General features: G+C 40.2%; 1 protein-coding gene across 13 annotated transcripts in view; it reads left to right on the top strand.

Annotated features, from left to right (window-relative positions):
• The window catches only part of tacc2 (transforming, acidic coiled-coil containing protein 2), a 58089-nt gene that overhangs the window by 8077 nt on the left and 31410 nt on the right, over window positions 1–18602 (top strand). For all 13 annotated transcript variants that reach the window (XM_017308952.1, XM_017308945.1, XM_017308942.1 and 10 more), the window contains 4 exons: window positions 2482–2699; window positions 3775–3882; window positions 6270–11741; window positions 13021–13611. In XM_017308952.1, coding sequence (XP_017164441.1) covers window positions 2482–2699; window positions 3775–3882; window positions 6270–11741; window positions 13021–13611 — 6389 coding nt within the window. The remainder of the gene's footprint in view (window positions 1–2481; window positions 2700–3774; window positions 3883–6269; window positions 11742–13020; window positions 13612–18602) is intronic.

The raw sequence follows: 18602 nt of genomic DNA, 5'->3' as shown, positions 1-18602 counted from the left end.
ACAGGGAAGCTGGTCAAAGTTGAATGGAGGATGGATAGAGCTAAATCCATGCTAATTCCGGAAATAAAACTTGCTAAAGGCTACAGAAGTATTGTATTTTTTAGTCGGATGACTATCCAACTAGAAAATAGTTGGCATATAGCCAGAATTGTTAGATTAATGTACATGTATGTTAGTATGGTCTAGTCAAAGTCAAGACCTAAATCCTATTTAGTATCTGTGTGCAAAGACACTAATGTTAATGTTTGCCCTTTCAGCCTGGCTGAGATTAAAATATTTTTCAAACATGAGAAGGTGAACATGGAAGAAGTATAAAACATTAGCATTTTTCCTTCCACCACACAGTTATGCACTACTTTGTTTGTTATGAAACTCCACTAAAACACATTGAAGTTCAAGGTTTTAGCATCACAAAATGTGGAAAAGTTCCAGGCTTTTGCCAGGCAGCATGGATTTAAAGAGATAACACTAAAACTTGAGAAACAGGTCATACACTGATGTTGTAAAAACATGGTTATAAAGTTCCTTCAGTTCTGCACATTTCTGTAGGTGCCTACATAAGCACACTTTATTATGCTCCTGCACCTGCATGCCATGGTCTTAAAAAAACAAAAAAACAAAGCAAGATGCATGAAATGAAAAAAACTTTCCAGGCTCCATTAACTGAGCAGCTCCATGAGGGAGAAATTCCACTGAATTGTGACAGTTGGGTGTTTGGATGCTACGAGGGCGACGTTGCCGCAACACGACGACACTGCCAAGTGTTGTGTATGTGTGTGTTTATGTGTGTCTGCGGTTGGACTGTTTCCCAGACGGACTGACAGAAATCCTGACAAAATTCAAGATTTTTTCAAAGTTTGACTGGAGGAGTTTTAAGTTCCTGAAACAAAAGGGCAAACTATTTTCTGTGTAATGGTTATAGCCAGTGTCTGTTGTGCTTTACACATCTGGAAAGACTGGTTCTGTCATCTGTGAATAGACTTGTCTGCCTGGTAAATTATTTTTCAAGCCTTGCAAAAGAAATGTACTTCCTTATGATGTGTGTATTAGATGGACAGCTGCAGGCTGTAATAATCACCTACTTTATTTTATGCATTTAATGGTTGTAATTTCAAAGCCCCAGAGCAGCAAAGCATGAATGAAGCTGCAGATGTAAAGTCTAGACAGTGAGGTTGGAGTTTTTGCTTTGAAGCTGGAGATGGTGTTGGGAGTCATGACTAATCTGAATACCATCCATCTATCCATCTTGGGCTGCAGCTAACGGTTATTTCAATAATCGATTATTCAATTGAATATTCTGACAATTAATACATTAATTGGATAAAAAAAAATAATTGGCACATTGTGTAGAATTTTCATTCAACCACTTAAGCATTTTTATACAAGGATGCAAATGAGGTAAGGTAATTTTATTTATATAGCACGTTTAAGCCTATACAAAGTGCTTAAACGAATAACCGCGGTCAATTCGAAAAATTCTATTGCCTAATATGCTACAACTGCATTCCATAAGCTTGATTAAAAAATACTTCTAATATCAGCACGTGAAAAGCTCAGGCCTTTCTGCTTGACTCAACATTAACACAGAGGAGGGATGATCTTTTGATTATTTTTAGATTAACCAATTAATAATTGGATTACCGAAGAGCTTAATAGAAGAGTTCTTTTTTTTTTTTTTTTTTACAGAATTTGACCCAGGTGAAGCTAAAACTGGCATTTATGGGTAGAAAATATTTACAGACTAAGAATGTTTTTTTTTTTTTTTTTTTTTTTTAGCATAATTGCAAAATATGTACTTGTTTTTGACTGTTTTGGCTTAGTTATTGCCTTTCAGGCATTTAATTGTTGCTCTTTCAGTCTGTGTACTCCAATTATCGATTAATTGAATACTAAATTACGTGACACTTATTTCAATAACTGGTTTATCACGATTAATCTGATTAATCATTACAGCCCGACATCCATCCATCAGTTTGTATATCCATCCGTTGTTTATCTATCTTATTTACGTTGTTTTTATGTGCATAGGCAAAGATTCAATTTCATGCAAATAAGTATAGTCAGTTTGATAACAAAGCCATACTGAACGCAGCAGATAAGAATCCGACACCGAGATCAGTTAACGTTCTGCTAGCTTGTTGTCAGACAAGCTGACAGCAGCACACAAGGTACGAATCGGTTAATAACTGATGTTAGGCTGGTATATACCTACATCAGCATAAGAAAAGCAGATCTAATATGTGTTTAGTGATTGGACAGACTCCAGGTAATCTGCTGTGACTTTGCTGTACCAGCTTTTTGCTTAATAGTTTAACGCATGGGTGGAGTTATTTGATCACATGTTGTGCCTGAGCATTAATCTCTGGGTGTTTCCTACGTTTGCTTCCAACACGCTCATGCTTGTTCAACTACATGCTGCAACATGCTCCGCATGTGCTGCAGGTTGCAGCGCACCAACATGATGTCTCCACTGTCTCGCAGACTGACGCAGAGAGTCTGAGTGGACGGGACAACCAAGCGCTGCTGACCGAAGCCTCCACCTACCAACCAGTGCTCCCAGAGGTCCCAGTCATCACTGGAGTGGAGGAGGACAGAGGATCTGCAGACCAGGAGGACAAGGAGGAGCTCGAGTTTCCTCATGATCTGCTGCCCAGTTTGGATTTCAGTAGCGAGTTGAACATCTGGGAGTCTTCACTGGGGTATGTAGAAACGTGTCCTTGCCCACAACTGTTTTTTTTACCTCAGAGGAAATTACGGATGTTTTTAGCTCTCAAGCTAATAAATAAATCACACTAAACTTTAACTTACATATAAAAAAAGTTTATTTTTGTTCAAAAACAAGTAAACACCCTCGCTCCCTTTGATTGGTTTTGCTTGCGGGAAGCATGTAGGTTTGCTTCTAGCTAAGAAAGTTATTGTGTGCAGGTTTTTAATAAATATTATATTTATTAAGGAAAAAAACTATTCAAGCTACCCTGTTCCTAGATAAAACACAATAACTAGTAGTAATACCCCTACTGGGTACAACTGACAATTAAACATAGAGCAGTGAGTTTTTTACGTCACTGTGGAGGAACAAATGTCTTAATTTAACCTTACTGGAAAGTTCTCAAGAAGGAGGTCATGACACAGCATTTCAGTCAGATCTAAGTCCAGACTTTGACTAGGCCACTCCAGAACTTTCTGTGTGAATACAGCAATAGCCTTACAGTGAGAAAGTTGGGGTTTCAAACGATGTCACTTGATGCCACTAGAAAAGGGACATCAAGGATTTCTTTTTGGTATTGAGACCTCCTTAAGGTGAGAAACATACAAACGGCAATAAGGTTTAATCAAAGCTGAACAGATTCTAGTTTGACCTTCTAGAAACATTTACTTCATTTATGAAAACAGAACAGAGGCTGGATTTTACTTTTCTCAAAAACATTCCAATTATTCCTCGTGCTTGTGAGAAAATTATTATAACAACCAGGTGAAGTTTCAACCAATCCTCACAAGAGGCTCCAGTCCCTTGCTGAGGTGACAAAGTATTCTGCTAATAACCCTGTGATTATATTAATCACTACAGAAAAGTTTATCTAATAAAATATGTGCAGTTCATAAAGAAACATTTCATTAAAATATTTACACCACTGATAAAGTAATAAAATAACTTTGTCTAATGATGCACCGGTTACAAACAATACCATATGTGCAAGTTATCCAGAGGTGAAAGTTAACTCGATAATGATCTATGCGTGTCTCCATGTTTGCTTTATGGACCTGTGTCAGCAGAGCTCATTCTTGCTCCGATGGGAGAAAATGTGAGCAGGTGAACCCCCTACTGGTGGACCTGCAGCATCACATGGATGTCGGTGGACCACTGCTGGTTTTAGACGGGAGGTAGCACATGATTCGGCATGCGTCTCTGCCGTGGGACTGTGGTCAGCTGTAAATGAGATCATAGCTTTATAAATCAGGGCGCTTGGGTTTAATCTAATGTTTCTAACTCATGCTTGATTGCGATGACGTTGCTGCTGTGATGCTGCCAGTTGAGGCAGGTTTTACTTTGATTTGTGGTGATTAATTTCCTTATGATCAAGTGGCTTATCTGTGGACACATTCCCCCCCTCCATGATCTGCGTCAAGGCTTTAATGTTTACTGAAAATCTCACACCCTGCTGCAGTATAGATAATGTTTGACTTTATAATTTAACAGCTCAAACTCCAAAAAGAGAAGTATGGCAGACAGTGATCCAACTTTTTTTTTTTTTTTTGCCTACTCACTGCAGACTTATTAGTCTGAAGACGCATTGCTGTTTGAGACATTTGCTTTGTTCTATTTTTCAGGCAGCAGCAGGAATCATTTTGATGCCTGCCAGCTGGAAACACTAGAGTTTATTTACTGCTCTGCCCTTTAGTGCAAAGTGCCAAGAGAATTGGATACAGCCTTGAATGGCAGGTTGGTTAGTGAGCAGCATGCTGGAAGAGACTTTGTGTTTACAAGAATACAAGGAGTGCAATCACAGCTGACGGATGAAGAGAATAATAATGATTTTCCTCCACCTAAACTTTACTGCAGACTAAACACAAACAACTGGTTTGGTTTCTGTGGATTGGCATGAAAGAAGTTTGTTTTTAAAGCTGTTTTATTGTCAGTTGATTTTGGTATAGAGTTGAAAATAATGAAATGGTACACACGATGAAACCCAAACAGAATAAGCAAGAAAACTGAGGGCAAATAACTGACACAACCTGGTATTTCTTGTACTTCTAATTAAAAGCTAAGCAGGGACTCAGGCAATTTCATCTGTCTGGCTGAAAAGTCTCTTAAAACGAGAAACGTATAGGGAGTTTTGACTAGAAGCCACTTATTTACAGTTTTCTAGCAGTTTTCTTTCAAGTTTAATACACTACTTCTTATGTAAAGTGCAGCTTGGAATTAATTCTTAAGTCTTAAACAGTTTTCTTCTTGTGTTACCATGGCCAAAAATTTTTATTTTGTTCTCTTCTGAGTAAAGGTGACAAAGACACCTTTTTTTCCCCCACGTTTGCTGTGTCCTACTTGGCTTGTGGCAGACTTTAAACTGGACTTTTATCATAACAGTGTCATTAGTGGAGAGCACAACTAAAAAATATCTTTCTCACCTGAGCTATGGATCTCTGCCGCTCCCCGATAATTATCATGGGCCTCTTGGCTACTGCTTAATGCTCCTCCGACTGACTCATCAGTTTAGTTGTACAGTCATTTTCTTTGTAGCTATGTAGTTGTGCTCTTCCTTTTTAGTTGGCTTATTAGAAAGTGAGATGAACAAAACTCAGGACACAGCATACAATGCAACAATAATTTTAAGTAAGACTAATAAATATTATATTCATATGAATGCACCCACCCTTGCTCATTCAAGTGTTTTTGTAATTTTCTTTACAGCCATTTTAACTAGCAATATAAGCTTCTATTTACAGTATTGATACACCTTTCCACATATTGTACTCTTACCATCACAAATTCCAATTTATTTAACAGGTTTTTTTTTTTATGTAAAGCAACTACTCTCACACATGGTGAAACTTTGCCTAACGTGTCACAGTGTGTTTAAGTAGCAGCCATAATGAAGTGAAGACACATCTTAACATGTTGTAGAAAATACAATTTCCTTTCAAGCCTGTTATATCTTTTTCCTTCCGCTGACTTCCTGTTTAACACCTTACCCATAATATAGCGTTCACACCAAAAAGTGTCATGGTTCTGATGCATACTCTGATCTTTAAAAGATTAGATTTTTTTTGTTTATTTTTGTTAGTGACTGTCAAGTCCATATAGATCTTGACAAAAATAAGAAACGTCAATTTAAATTTCACTGCGACTTCCTGCCACAAGCATGTCTGCATGAATCCAGGGTGAACATGAACAAAAATATCACAGTTTCAATGCGATTTCCTGAATGTGTTTGAATTAACAGTTTGATGAAGCTATTAACGTTGCACATCTTTAAATAGGGAGACACTAAGGATCAGTGAGAACTGATTTAGTGAAGTTAATTAGATGTAGTTTGTGCTCTGGTCTGTTTGTAAAAAGACGTGCATGTTCTTTAAAACTCCCATAATCTTAGAAACAGCTGATATTCAGTTCTTGCTCAGGAAGGGCCATCCCACGCATCTTGAAGTGCAACTGGGTGTTGTGTTTGCTGAGCATGGGCTTCTGCTCTGCCAATAGCAATGCTCGACGGCATCGTGGAATGAGCAGCTGTCTGTCTCGTCCTAACCGTGTCGCCCTGCCCTCATCTCAGGCCAGATGGCACCCAGCCAGTAAGCCCAGATGTCCATTCTTCACCTCAGCCGGGACCCCTGACACCTTCCCCAACCAACTTCTTGGACCAGGAACTCCAAATGGCCTTCCAAGAATGCGAAGAACAAATGGCGTCGCTGGGCATGCTCTCTTCTAAGGAGTCTGAAATGACTCAGGATGTAGTAGGGAAGGCAACCAATGAGGGGATGGTTAATGAGTCCAGCAAATCATTCTCGCCACTTCCAGTTGCAGTGCAGCCAGGACATAGCAACGGTGGCCGTGGAAACGAGAGTACACATGGAAACAGTGAGGCAGCACACAGTCAGACGGACACAGTTGTGTTTAGTTTTAGGGATTACATTCTAGGAAAGGAGAATAACTCTAGGAAAACAGAGATGGAAAGTAAAGTAGAAGCAAATCAGAACGTGGAGAAATGTTCAGAGCTTAAGTCAAAAATGGAGATGGATGAACAAAAGGAGAAATCGGATACAAATAGGGAATCTCCAAAAGAACAGAGAGACTTAAAGACCTTAAATGAACATGTTGGTCTGAATGTCACTGCTGAGATAAACAGCTCAAATAATTTTGATACAGAGATTAAAGAAGAAAGCCCAGGAGGAATAGCAGAGGCTGCAACCTTATGGAAAGAAAATACACATGATGAGTTTAATATTAATGTTTGTACAGATGAGTCAAATGGTTTAGATGTAACAGGATCAGGATCAAAAAAAGAAACAGACAAGGAAAGGGAGGATAATCAGTCAAGATCAAAATCTGACAAACAAATTGGACAGAACAAAGAAGCAAAGAAAAAGAAACACAAGAAAAAGAAGATAGAAAAGAGTGCCGAGAGTGACCAGGAAGCAAAGACAGAGATTTGCCAGTCCGAAACTGAAAAACAGGCTCTGTCACTATCATATGTTGGCACTCACACAGATTTAGCAGAAAATGCTACATCTGAGTCGGAGCTAGACTCTGAGCTTCTGACTTGTGGGGAAGAGACTGATTACAAGCAACAGCTGAATCCCGTGGGAATGCAAAAGTCTTCCCCTCAAAGCAGTCTGGATCATCTTACTGCCTCAGCCTGTTCACCTGACTTCATGCAGTCCCTTTCACAGGGGACCCATCAGTCAGAGAACCACAACAATATGGATATGAGTGTTAATGATCAGAGCTCAGAGTGTGAGCAACATGTAACTGAAGGAGAAAATGGCATCCACTGTACACCAGCAACACATTTCCAAACTGCAGCTACCAGACAAGGTGATTGTAGTGAAAAGGGATTGAATGCACAGAGACAGGAGGCTATAGTTACTACAGAAACAAAAATACCCACAGCAGAGGATCAGAACGTACTCTCCAAAAGCAGAACTTGTGTGGGAGACGGTTGTGTGAAGAGCGGCCTTGGAAACGCTGTAATAGTGGTTAATACGTTGCCACTGACAACACCCACACTGTCAGAAGTGATAGAAAGCGAGGGAGAGAGAGAAAGTGTGAGCCGTGATCTACAGGAGACGGTAGCTACTGTAGGAGTTGCAGAGAGTGAGAAAGGAGCAGGAGAAGGCAAACTGGATGGAAGAGCAGGCTATCCTGCCTCTGCGGATGTAAAAAGAGACAAACTCCAGGAGAGCCCCCACCTCATCTCATTAAACTGCTCACAAGGAAATTGCACGCTTCCATTCTCGGCCAAAGAGGGGGAGACTGAATGTGAGGAAAGCTGCAGCAGCAAAATGCCACACAACTTGGCTGAGGCTGAAATTAAGGGACCGAGAGAGGCGTGCATTCACAGCACAGACACAGAGATCTCACCAGCTGAAGAGACGGACGCTGAAAAGGAGCTACTATTCTCCGAAGGCTGTACGAATACCTTTGGTCCTCATTTCCAGGATCACAGGAGTGGTGCACATTTAGAAAGATCGGAAGAGGGAGGGGAAGGAAGAGGAGGGGAGGTAGGAGAAAAAGGAGGGCTTGCTGGAGAGCACAATTTACCGAGCCAGCCGAAAGGCTCTGTTGGAGGGGTGTCATCAGTCAAGACGGGAGCAAGTCCGCCCAGTGATGTTGCCGAGTCACAGTTGAAGTCATCGTGCCGGGGTGAGCCGATCGCTACCATTCCTGAGGGCTCTGAAGAGGAGCGTTTCTATCACAAGCAGCATGACGTGACAGTTTTACCTCTTCCCTCTTACTCTGAGCAGCAGCAGGGCTCCAGCCATACAGACGCTGAGATAAAGACCGAACCAATACAAGAACTGGTTTCAGAGGAAGCACTGTCTTTGGAACAACCTTGTCAGATATCAATCATCACGGAAAGGAACTGCAACCACGTCTTCCAGCCTTTTACCTCTCCTCAGCCTTTGAATACATCACAGCAAAGTGAGCAACAAGCAAGATCGGATCAACAGGTTGGACCTCGTAGCATTGAAGAGAAAACAGCCGAAAGTACAGCCAGTACCCAGAGTGAGAGTGGCAGTCCCAACATGACTGGAAGAGGTGTCCTTTTGTGCACCAGCAGTGGAGGTAACAGAGTTCACTTTGCTGATGATGTTAATTTTAAGCTCAGCTCCTCAGAGACTCTTACAAACATGCCAGTTCTAGGTTTGGACTGTGCTTCTTTGCCTCCGTTGACTGTTCATGAGACGTTGCACCATCCTGTGACAGAGGCCAGCTACACCTTCCCCAATCACCTCAGCTTTGATATGCCGGAAAACTCCACAAGTACAGGTTTGATGAAGGATGAAGAAGAAATACATGGTTCAAATGAGATTCAAGAACAACGGATGGCCAGTTTGGGTGAAGGTGATGCTAAGAAAATGGCCTTAGATTATGATCACAATGAAAGAAGTGCTATACACTCAGAGGGAATGGCCGAACAAGAGGCATGCTCAAAACAACTTTCTTCTCCCACTGGGGAGAAGCAGATGGGTAAGGAAGAACATGACATTGACAGTGAGACTAAATGCCTGCAGGAAGATTTATCTTCAAAACATGATGCTACTGTGACCCTTGAAGAAAAACAAGTGAACCAGCATAATGTATCTGAAGCTGACCCTTCTACATGCTCAGGTTCAAAACCTCTGGAGTCCACCTCTCAGCCTTCTTGTTTAGATGAAACCCCTCAAACTGAACCAGTCTTTACTGATGTCATGGAGTCTACTGAGGTACTGATGGGTGGTTTTACTGGTTTGACAAAAGAAGAGACTGGCTATGTCATCAACCCACCCATTGCATTACAGCCTCCTGGACCAATGATGAGTCACTTGGAGTTTATTACCGACTGCGATGTCTCTTTTCCAGAGAACATAGGTAGCCACAGTACTGATGGGGACTGCATCAGCATCTCCAGAGAGGTGGCAAGCAACCAGGATGGTGAAATGCCTTTAATAGAGAATCTGAATCACAGTATTGCCAGTTTGAGAACAGATGAAACCTGTCGGGAGCTGAAGGATAGCGATTGTGCTGAGCACTCTGATGATGAACTCCTGATATCTCGCACCAAGAATTTGAATAATCCTTGTTCACAAGCGGAAAACTTGACTGTTGCAGCCCAGTCTTCAGCTGCAGATGATGTACTGTTAAAGGAAAGATCTGGTAATATAATGCCAACATGTCTCGATAAGCCAGACTCTACTATTATTGAAACATCTAACAGAGATGACCTAGCATGTGTCAACTACTCTACTAGTGAGACACATGTTAACACTGAAAATGATAGTATGGGGGAAAAAAAGAAACTAAATGAAGACATAACCATGGATAATCAAGAGGAAGCAGCAAATAACAAAATGCAGCAGACAGGAAAGACAGACCCAACATTGCAGCAGCAGTATAATGGACCAGATAAAGAGGCTGTTTTTATGGGAGCAGCAGTTTTGCAGCCACAACGTAAACACAATATGGAGACTGAATCACCCCCAACAGAAATGGCAAACAAAGAAGAAACCAATAAGAGCTTTCCATCTAAATGTGGAAGTAAAACTTCCTCAACTTCCAGCAGAACATCTGAAAGATTTTTACCTCCTGAGTTGGAGTCCAACACTGAAACTCAGGCTGTTTACGACCAGAGTTTGAGCCAAATTGTGACAGCAGTGCTGGAATGTAGCTCTGACACTGACGCTGCACCAGATCTGAGCCCAGCTTTTGGCCAATCGCAGGACTTGCGAGATCTAAACAGTTTTGCTCAAGAACCAGAGCAAAGGGAGCAGCGTCTGGGATCCACACATTCCACAGAGGAGATGTCAGGTGGAACCACTGACGACAAAGAAAATATTTGCAATTGGACTCAACCTGCAGGTCCAGATGAGGGAGACTGCTCTGATCAGAGTTTGTTTGAATCAGTTAACAAGGATGAGTTGTTTAGATTTGCAGTGAAAGAAGAGGTGCCATCTGGCTTTTCTGTAGATTTAAATGGAAGTGAAAATGGTGCAGATGGAAAAGCATCAATTGACGCAGGGTTAGTAACTGTTTGCTCTCAAGTAGGTGAGATTGGGCAGAGATTAGATGTGAATAAAGACCCTGGCTTAGAGCTGGATGAGTCAAACAGAAACAAAAAGCCAGAACAAATAACTAACATGGACCAGCACAGAACATGTGAAATGTTAAAAAACAGTGCTGCATCTGTCGAGTTTGCTTCGACTTCAGCTAGACAACATTCAGTTTCATCAAAAGTCAGCACAGACAGTCAAGACACTCATATTTCAAGTGCAAACCAAGCTGATGAAGTTTATCTAAAGGGGTTCAGCACACAGCAAAATGTTGGGGAAGCAGAACCGAGGGGAGAGGACTTTAGTGCTGCCTCAGCTAAAAAAAGCCAATGGGGTGACATTAAGGATGCAGAGCTGCAAAGCTGCAATAAAACCTCTGACACAGACAGCAGCCAAGTAGTACAAGCAGCCATAAAAAGCTCTAATGATGAGGAAATCCCTAAAGAAGACGAGGCAGATTTGGTAGAGGAGAGGGAACAGAGGGGGGTGCAAGTAGCTGATAGTGCAGGAAAGCAAGTGACTTCAAATTTAAATGATAAAGAAAGTGGAGCAGAATCAGAGTCCAGTCTCTTTAACAACAACGCGCCACAGAGCAGCATAGAAACCCCTGCTTGTCCCTCAGGAGGGGGCGTTAGCTGTGCTAGGGAAACTGAAATAGACGGTAGTGTGATAGATAAAACAAGCGCTGATGCCATCATCATCCCACCATCCCGTCTCCTCATGAGTCCTCATGAGTCAGAGAAACGCCATGATCAGGTGGCGTTTTCAGAGCTCCAGGAGAAGGCTGAGGTAAAGCCCCCTGCCACTGCTTCTCGGCGTGATGCAAAACCTCTCGAAAAGACTCCTGCCTGCTGCTCTCTTGTTGAGCAAAAAGTCTCAGAGAGTCCTGATCCAGAGCAAGGATCCCAGGAACCAGAAACAAACTGGATTCAAGTCCTAAAAGACGCTGCACACCTCTCTCAGAGCGAACAAGTGAATACACAAGATGCCTTGAGGTAAACACAATAGCATGTTCATACAGTTTTTAAAATTGTTCTAAGGGGATCATATTAGTTTTTAGTTTGGATTTGGATTTATTGTGGTCAGATTCTGTCAAAGGTATTCATTCTGGTTCCCCTACCTGTAGCTGACAGTATTTTTTTTAGTAAGTATGTAGAGATGTGGGAGGCTAAAGTCACATTGTGATCACTGGGAGGCATCATTAGACAGATTAGGATACTGGACTTCAGCTGTGGGTAGTTCTTCAGTTCATCTGTTTAGAACAGGTCTAAAAGACGACACCATGCTGTTTGCATTATATTCACGTTCTCTGCAAACCCCCCCACAAAAACCTCAAACTAATTTGTTCTATTTTGATTTGAATAATTTCAAAGTCAAAGATATTTACAATTGTTAAACCTATATATGTTTTATTAAACCTTTATTCTACTTGTGCAGGCTCAAAAAATGGGATTTTAAGGCTTTTTTTGGCTTCTTCAACAATCTTATGTGGAACTCAGCTTGAAAATTACTTACATAGACAGATAAAATGGTGGACAGAATTACTTTAGAGAAACTCTTAAAAAAATTCATCCTAAATCCAATATTCACTGATAAAGTGGTAATCAGATAGTTAGGGAATCTGGTAGTTGTGAATAATAATCCTTACTATATTCTTAATATATTTTTGTTTTGATTAAAACCACGTATCAACTTTTTAAAATTATATTATTTTTATTTAATTCATTTTGTGTCCTACACACTTAGAAAATTTTGTTAAATGTCTTATTAAATGGCTAAAGTAGTTTAAAACCTCAACCCCAGGAAACTATTACTGCTAATATCATCACAAAGCATCACAACAAAAGAATCTGTAGTGTCTTTGAATTCAGGCAGACTTTTGTTTTTGTGATCATTTCTGTTTTTTAATCAACATCACAGTAACACCCTGTCCAGGCCTTGTCTGGAACGCTATTGAGGAGAGCATTGTGACAATGAATATGAATGAGGATGTAAACACAGAGCTGCACTTTGTGTTTGAATTGAGTCATATGACTGCTGGTTGAACTCTAATGAAACTAAAGCAGCCCATTATGTTCAAAAGGATGACATCAGCTGTAACATCGTCCCTGATCTCCAGGGAGACAACGATCCTCTTCTCACACAAAACACACACGTCAACATCTCTGTATACACAACCTTCACAAACCCACGCAAACGTGTCATTTGTTTGGACTTTTGCTGTCAAGCAACAGCTCCGTTAACCCTTTTCTTCTTCTATTCTTCTTTTCCCAGACCATTCCCATCTCTGGAGTCTCCTCAGGTTGAGTTTGTAACTCCCACTGAGGAGATTCCTTCTGCGCTGATATCAGACGAGGTGATCCTACCACCAGAGGATGCAGAGGAAAACACAGCTCAAAGCTCATGTCAAAGTGCTGTAAAGAGGCCAAATGATCTTCCTAAACCTTTAGAGAAGGTGGATCTTCCTGAACCAATACAATATTCGACAGACCTGACTTCGAAGGCTGAGCTCCCACGAGAATCATCCACAACAACAAAACCTTTGGAGCAAGAGTCATCTCAAAAGTTGTTCGACAGGAAATCTGTTGCAACAGAGCACACTGAACTCCTACAACCTGCTCAAGAGACGGAAGAGATTCTAGTGCCAACCAGAAATGAGGTAGAAGTCAGAGAAACGCCAAATCTAGAAGATTTACAACCAAATGAGCAAAGAGCAGAGACTGTACAACAGCAGCAGCAGCTTTTAGAGGAGCCAGAAGAAAAACCCATCAAGGTCCCACCTGTGGAGCCATTCAGAGTCCCTGTTGAGAAAACTGAAGTGCCAGAAACAGTCAAACATCTTTCCACAGAGCTACAGGACAGCGGGTAAGCTGATATTAAAAATTAAGCTATCAGTCAGTAGCTTAATTGATTTTGTAAGTCTAACATTTAAAAATATAATTAGTCAGCTAAACAAGATGTGATTTGTAGTCCAGTAACCTGGTCCATAATATTTTCCTATAGGCACCAACCAACAGACTGCTCCTCTAGGACTTAGACAGGATCTGGAGCATAGAAACATACCTCTTAATATATTTAGGTCAATAAACCTTCATGAATTTGATCTCCTATCTATTTTTTTTTAGAATGAATCTATTATCAATTTCAGCCCCTTTCCTTTCCTTTCCTTTCCTTTCCTTTCCTTTCCTTTCCTTTCCTTTCCTTTCCTTTCCTTTCCTTTCCTTTCCTTTCCTTTCCTTTCCTTTTCTTTTCTTTTCTTTCCTTTTATGTGTTTAAAATGAATTTGTTTGGCTCTCAGAGCCTCGGAGGGTGTCTGGTCAGGTTCCTCTGTCTGCAGCGGTTTCACCGTGTCTGATCAAACCAATTAGCAGGAGCCTTGCCAGTCTGTTCTGCCTCTGAGGCCATTGTTGGTTTTAGTTCAGCTTCTATGTGACTCGTCTGATTTCACTTTTTAAATCATTTTATCAGCTCTTAGTTCACTAATTTAATTATTTACTGCTTTTTTGTTGAAAAGATTCAGCACTTTGTCAACGTTTCATCCACAGACTTCAATATATTTTATTGGGATTGTAGTGCAGAACAGTGAAGTAGAAGTTAACATTGTTTAAAAATAAGTTTAAGTACAAAATACCCATGTAATCAATCCCTTTACCCTGACATCCATAAATAAAACCCAGGACACATTCAGTTACGTTAGAAGTCAACTTGTTAGCAAATGAAGTTCACATTGGTGCAAGACAAGCCGGGAATTCATAAAGAGAAGCTGGTCAGACTTATTAGGAAGATGGGTGGAGCTATAAATGGGCCAATACTGGAAGAAAACCTGTTTGAGATTGGGAAAAGATTGAAACTGGTGCAAAAAATTCATTATCCAGCTGGACAGCACATTTGGATAAAAAGCTCGGGCTACAATAAAATGGGTTAGATTAAAACAGTCATGTTCATATTACTCAGTCAAACTCTGGACCTAAATCCAAATAAAGAATTTGTGGGAAGACTCAAAAATTAACACTCATTGACCCATTTCATTAAATATATCTGATTCTGGTTGAGAGGGGTTACTGAATACAGATGTATGCCACACTTTTCAGATTTTTAAAGTTCATATATCATTTTTCTTCCACTTCACAACTAGTTGGTTTTTCACATTAAATAATACTTAAAAAAATGTTATTAGAACAAATACTAGACACTTAATAGGGTATGAAAACAAGTAAAACAAACCAGTGTAAACATGTAGGGATTAATTTTGTGTTATTCACTCTTTTTTTTCTACCAACTACCTTCTCGTTCATGCTTCCTATGCGCCGCCTGTTGCATGCCGAAGAGGCGATTACATGCCGGAGCAGCACTTGCTGCCTGTCAGTCTCGGCATTTGTCCCATCATAGAACCCACAACTTCTCTCAGAGAAAGAATAACGGTGATATACACTCCCATGTGTCAGCGATAGATAAGGTTACACATGCAAACATGCGGCTGACAAAAATATGACTGCCTGGCCAATGATGTGTGTGTGAGGTTGGGCATATGTTGTATTTTCCTCCGCCCCCGAAGGCTAACGTAGCTGTCAGTCCTGCTCAGTCTGTGCGGCTTTGTGAGCTGAAGCCTGCAGTGGGAGGAATTTGGGCAGGACACAGTCCCACTGAAGTCATTTTCACAGAGCGCACAGGCAGGGAACAAAAAGCCAGGCTTCAGAGAAACACTTGAGCGTGTGTGAGAGTGAGCGACGGAGTCACAGACAGACAGAGAGGAGAAGGAGGTGTAGTCGCAGGTTCCCCTGTTTGTGGAGTAAAGAAGAAACTGAGTAAAAGTTCAATATTAAAGTCACATTTTCTGTGATGGATCCTTTCCACAGCTGAAATCTGGGATTTCTGGGTGAGTTTGACAGAGAGCTGCTGCTGTTTTGTTTTTGGTTGCTTTTTTTTTTTTTTTTTTTTTTTTTTGTAGAACAAGTGTGTTGGTGCTTAAATCCTTCCAGGTGGACGCAGCAGATGGTCTGGAGGTAACTTGTGCTAATTACTCTGTGCCACTGTTGACCCCAGCAGATGGGCAGAGGGGCGGGACAGACAGAGACATGACAGTATGGAAGGATTTTGTGGCGTGAAGTTGAGCATAGAGTTTGCTGCCTCCCATTTAAGAAAGTCTACAAGTATCAGCATGTTTAGACGTCCGCCTCCAACGACTGGATGAGAGTTTACCTGTAATTTATAGAAACTGGAAAGTTGTTTAACTTGATCCTGAATGTTTTCTCCAGAAATATGTCTGGAGTGATCAACTGCTGTATTTGTAGTGTTTTTCGGAGGTTACTAAGGAAATTAAAAGAGCTGCTTTCAGTTTGAACCCAAAGTACTTTTGAAAATTGTTATTATGAAAAGTTGCATTACCACATAAAACAGTTGACTGGAGTTTTACTTCTAAAACTAGCTGCAGCTCTTCAGGTTTAGAATTACACCCCTTGAACATTTTATTGCATTACAATCACAAATTTTGTGCAAACAAAAATCTGAAAAGGGTGGTGGGCTTCACCATTCATTGCGATTACAGCTGCAGGCCTTTGGGATTGGTCTTTTCCAGCTTTACACATCAAGGGACTGAAGTTTATTCCTCTTCTTCACCGTCAGATTTGACGGAGAGCAGTTGGCACAGCGTTTCAACTGGATTTGGGTCTAGACTTTGACTGGACCAGTCTAACAGATGTTTAGGATCATTGTCCTGGTGCAAGATGATACTGATTCAAGTCTATTCCAGCCTCTAACAGGTTTTCTTGTCTGTTGGAAAAAAAAGCCTCCCCACAGCATGATGATGTCACCACCATATTTAGCAGCAGAGATAGTGGGAGTGTGCTAAAAATTTGATTCACATAAGAATTATGATTCTCATTTACTAGTATTCAGAATCAATTTAAAATGTCCGACGTGGTGAGGAATTGTCATTTTTTACAGTTGTTGAATAAATGATCACAAACACTGTCAAATGGCTAAAAACTTCTGAAATTGCAACTCCTCTTTGGAGGAGGTTGTCTGCAGAATGATGTGGTGCTCGCTCCTTGACCAATTTATTAAAGGCAAGACAGAGGATTGGAGGAAGGGAGTTATTACATCCCACGCACGCATATTTAAAATTTAATAAATGTGAAAAAGACACTTTAATGTATCCCTTAGTCCTTCTGCCTCGCAAACCAGAATGGAGTAGATCATGAGAATGCTTTGCACACTTATAGATTAAATCAGAATTCATTACGAATAATCATTTTGAATCAAACACTGATTTTGAGTCAAATTGTGAGATAGTGAAAGGTTCCCACTCCTAGTGGATAGTGTGTTTATGGTAGTTTGCGGGTTTGGTTTTTCTAGACACAGTGCTTGTTATTTCTTGGCCCTCCTGGATGTTTCACCTCTGAGACTCGATCTTGCATAAACGAAAGACAATGGATCTTGACTTATTTTGTAAAAATCAGATTTATGGAGTTCACAATTGACATATGTCTTGTGGATCTCTGCAACTCCTGCAAAGTTACAATGGACCATTTTGGCTGCATCTCTGATTAAACCTCAAAGCCGGTGATATTGATTTCTAATCTGTCCCTCCACTTTATTGCTCTGAATTTTAACTAGCAATATCAGAGTAAAGGCGCCTGGATACAAATACATGGGTTGCTTTTATTTGTAAAATACTTTTAAAACGCATGTATTCTTTACCTTCCACTTCAAAATTGGGCTCTGCTTTTTTATTTGTTGTGCTGTTCTGCCACATAAACTGCCAGTAAAATCTGTTGAAGTTTGTGGTTGTAACGGGATAAAACATTTAAAAACATTTAAGGGTATATATACTTTTACAAAGAACTGTACATCCAATCCATTGTTATATCTAAAAGGGTTTCTGAGGTGTTTAGTCTATTTATGTAATCATGTCATATTTTACACACTACTAAAATATACAGATATTTTATCTTCTTTTCCCAAAATATATAATTTTATTTAATTGAAGACGTTTTGTTCAGTATTGGTCATTTATATGTGACCAATTCATGGTATTTGTGTAATTCTCTGAAGCCTGATTAGTTAAATTACTTATTTTGTATTTCTGAAATTCACCAAACTAAATTTAAATTTGCTGCTAACTTTTAAACATGTCTTTTAAAGTGAGATGCAAAACTGTTTACCATTAGTACTGAAATGTTTTCCTAACCCTGTAACATCTGACTCCGGATCTTTGCAAACTTCAAAAGGATTTATCAACATCACAAAGCAGGCATGAGTTACATAACCAGCTAGAGATCTTAACCATCAGAGCAGATCACTTTTCTGCCGACTGGTTTTTGGTTTTTCTTGTAAATAAACAAAAGTTTCATCTGCAAACATCTGAGCATTAGGTAAAAACTTTACATTAGAGTATAGAGTAAAAATCAGAGGATCCATGGCAGAGCTTTGAGGTACACCAGCATTAATATCCACCCTCTGAGATAATTTTTAATCTGTGTGAAAGAAAAATGGCCCCCGACTACACCACCACTGTTTGCTTTCATATTTTCTAGAATTTTTATTCTTTTTTTTTTTTTTTACACTAAATTTGGATTCTGCTGGAAGAATTTTGACGGGTTTAAAATCACTAATAAGTGCCTTCAGCAGATTTAGAAACTGGGAGTAATGGAGTTTTCTAGGAAGTTAGAAATTGCCCCTCTGTAACTGAGCAGTTAATTACATGACTCTAGGTCTGTTACTACCGAAGATCCAAGAGAAGAAATAGAAATTAGTATTATTTTATCTGATACATCAAATGTAAAGCAGGAGCACAATTCTTTTGAGGGCAGAATGACTGAATATGTTGGTTTTCTGGAGGTTTTGAACAGAAAAAG

Source organism: Poecilia reticulata, linkage group LG15, assembly GCF_000633615.1.
Source record: "Poecilia reticulata strain Guanapo linkage group LG15, Guppy_female_1.0+MT, whole genome shotgun sequence".
In the NCBI taxonomy this organism is placed as follows: Eukaryota; Metazoa; Chordata; class Actinopteri; order Cyprinodontiformes; family Poeciliidae; genus Poecilia; species Poecilia reticulata.
The sequence above is the reverse complement of the archived record's forward strand: the minus strand, read 5'-3'. Positions and strand labels throughout refer to the sequence as shown.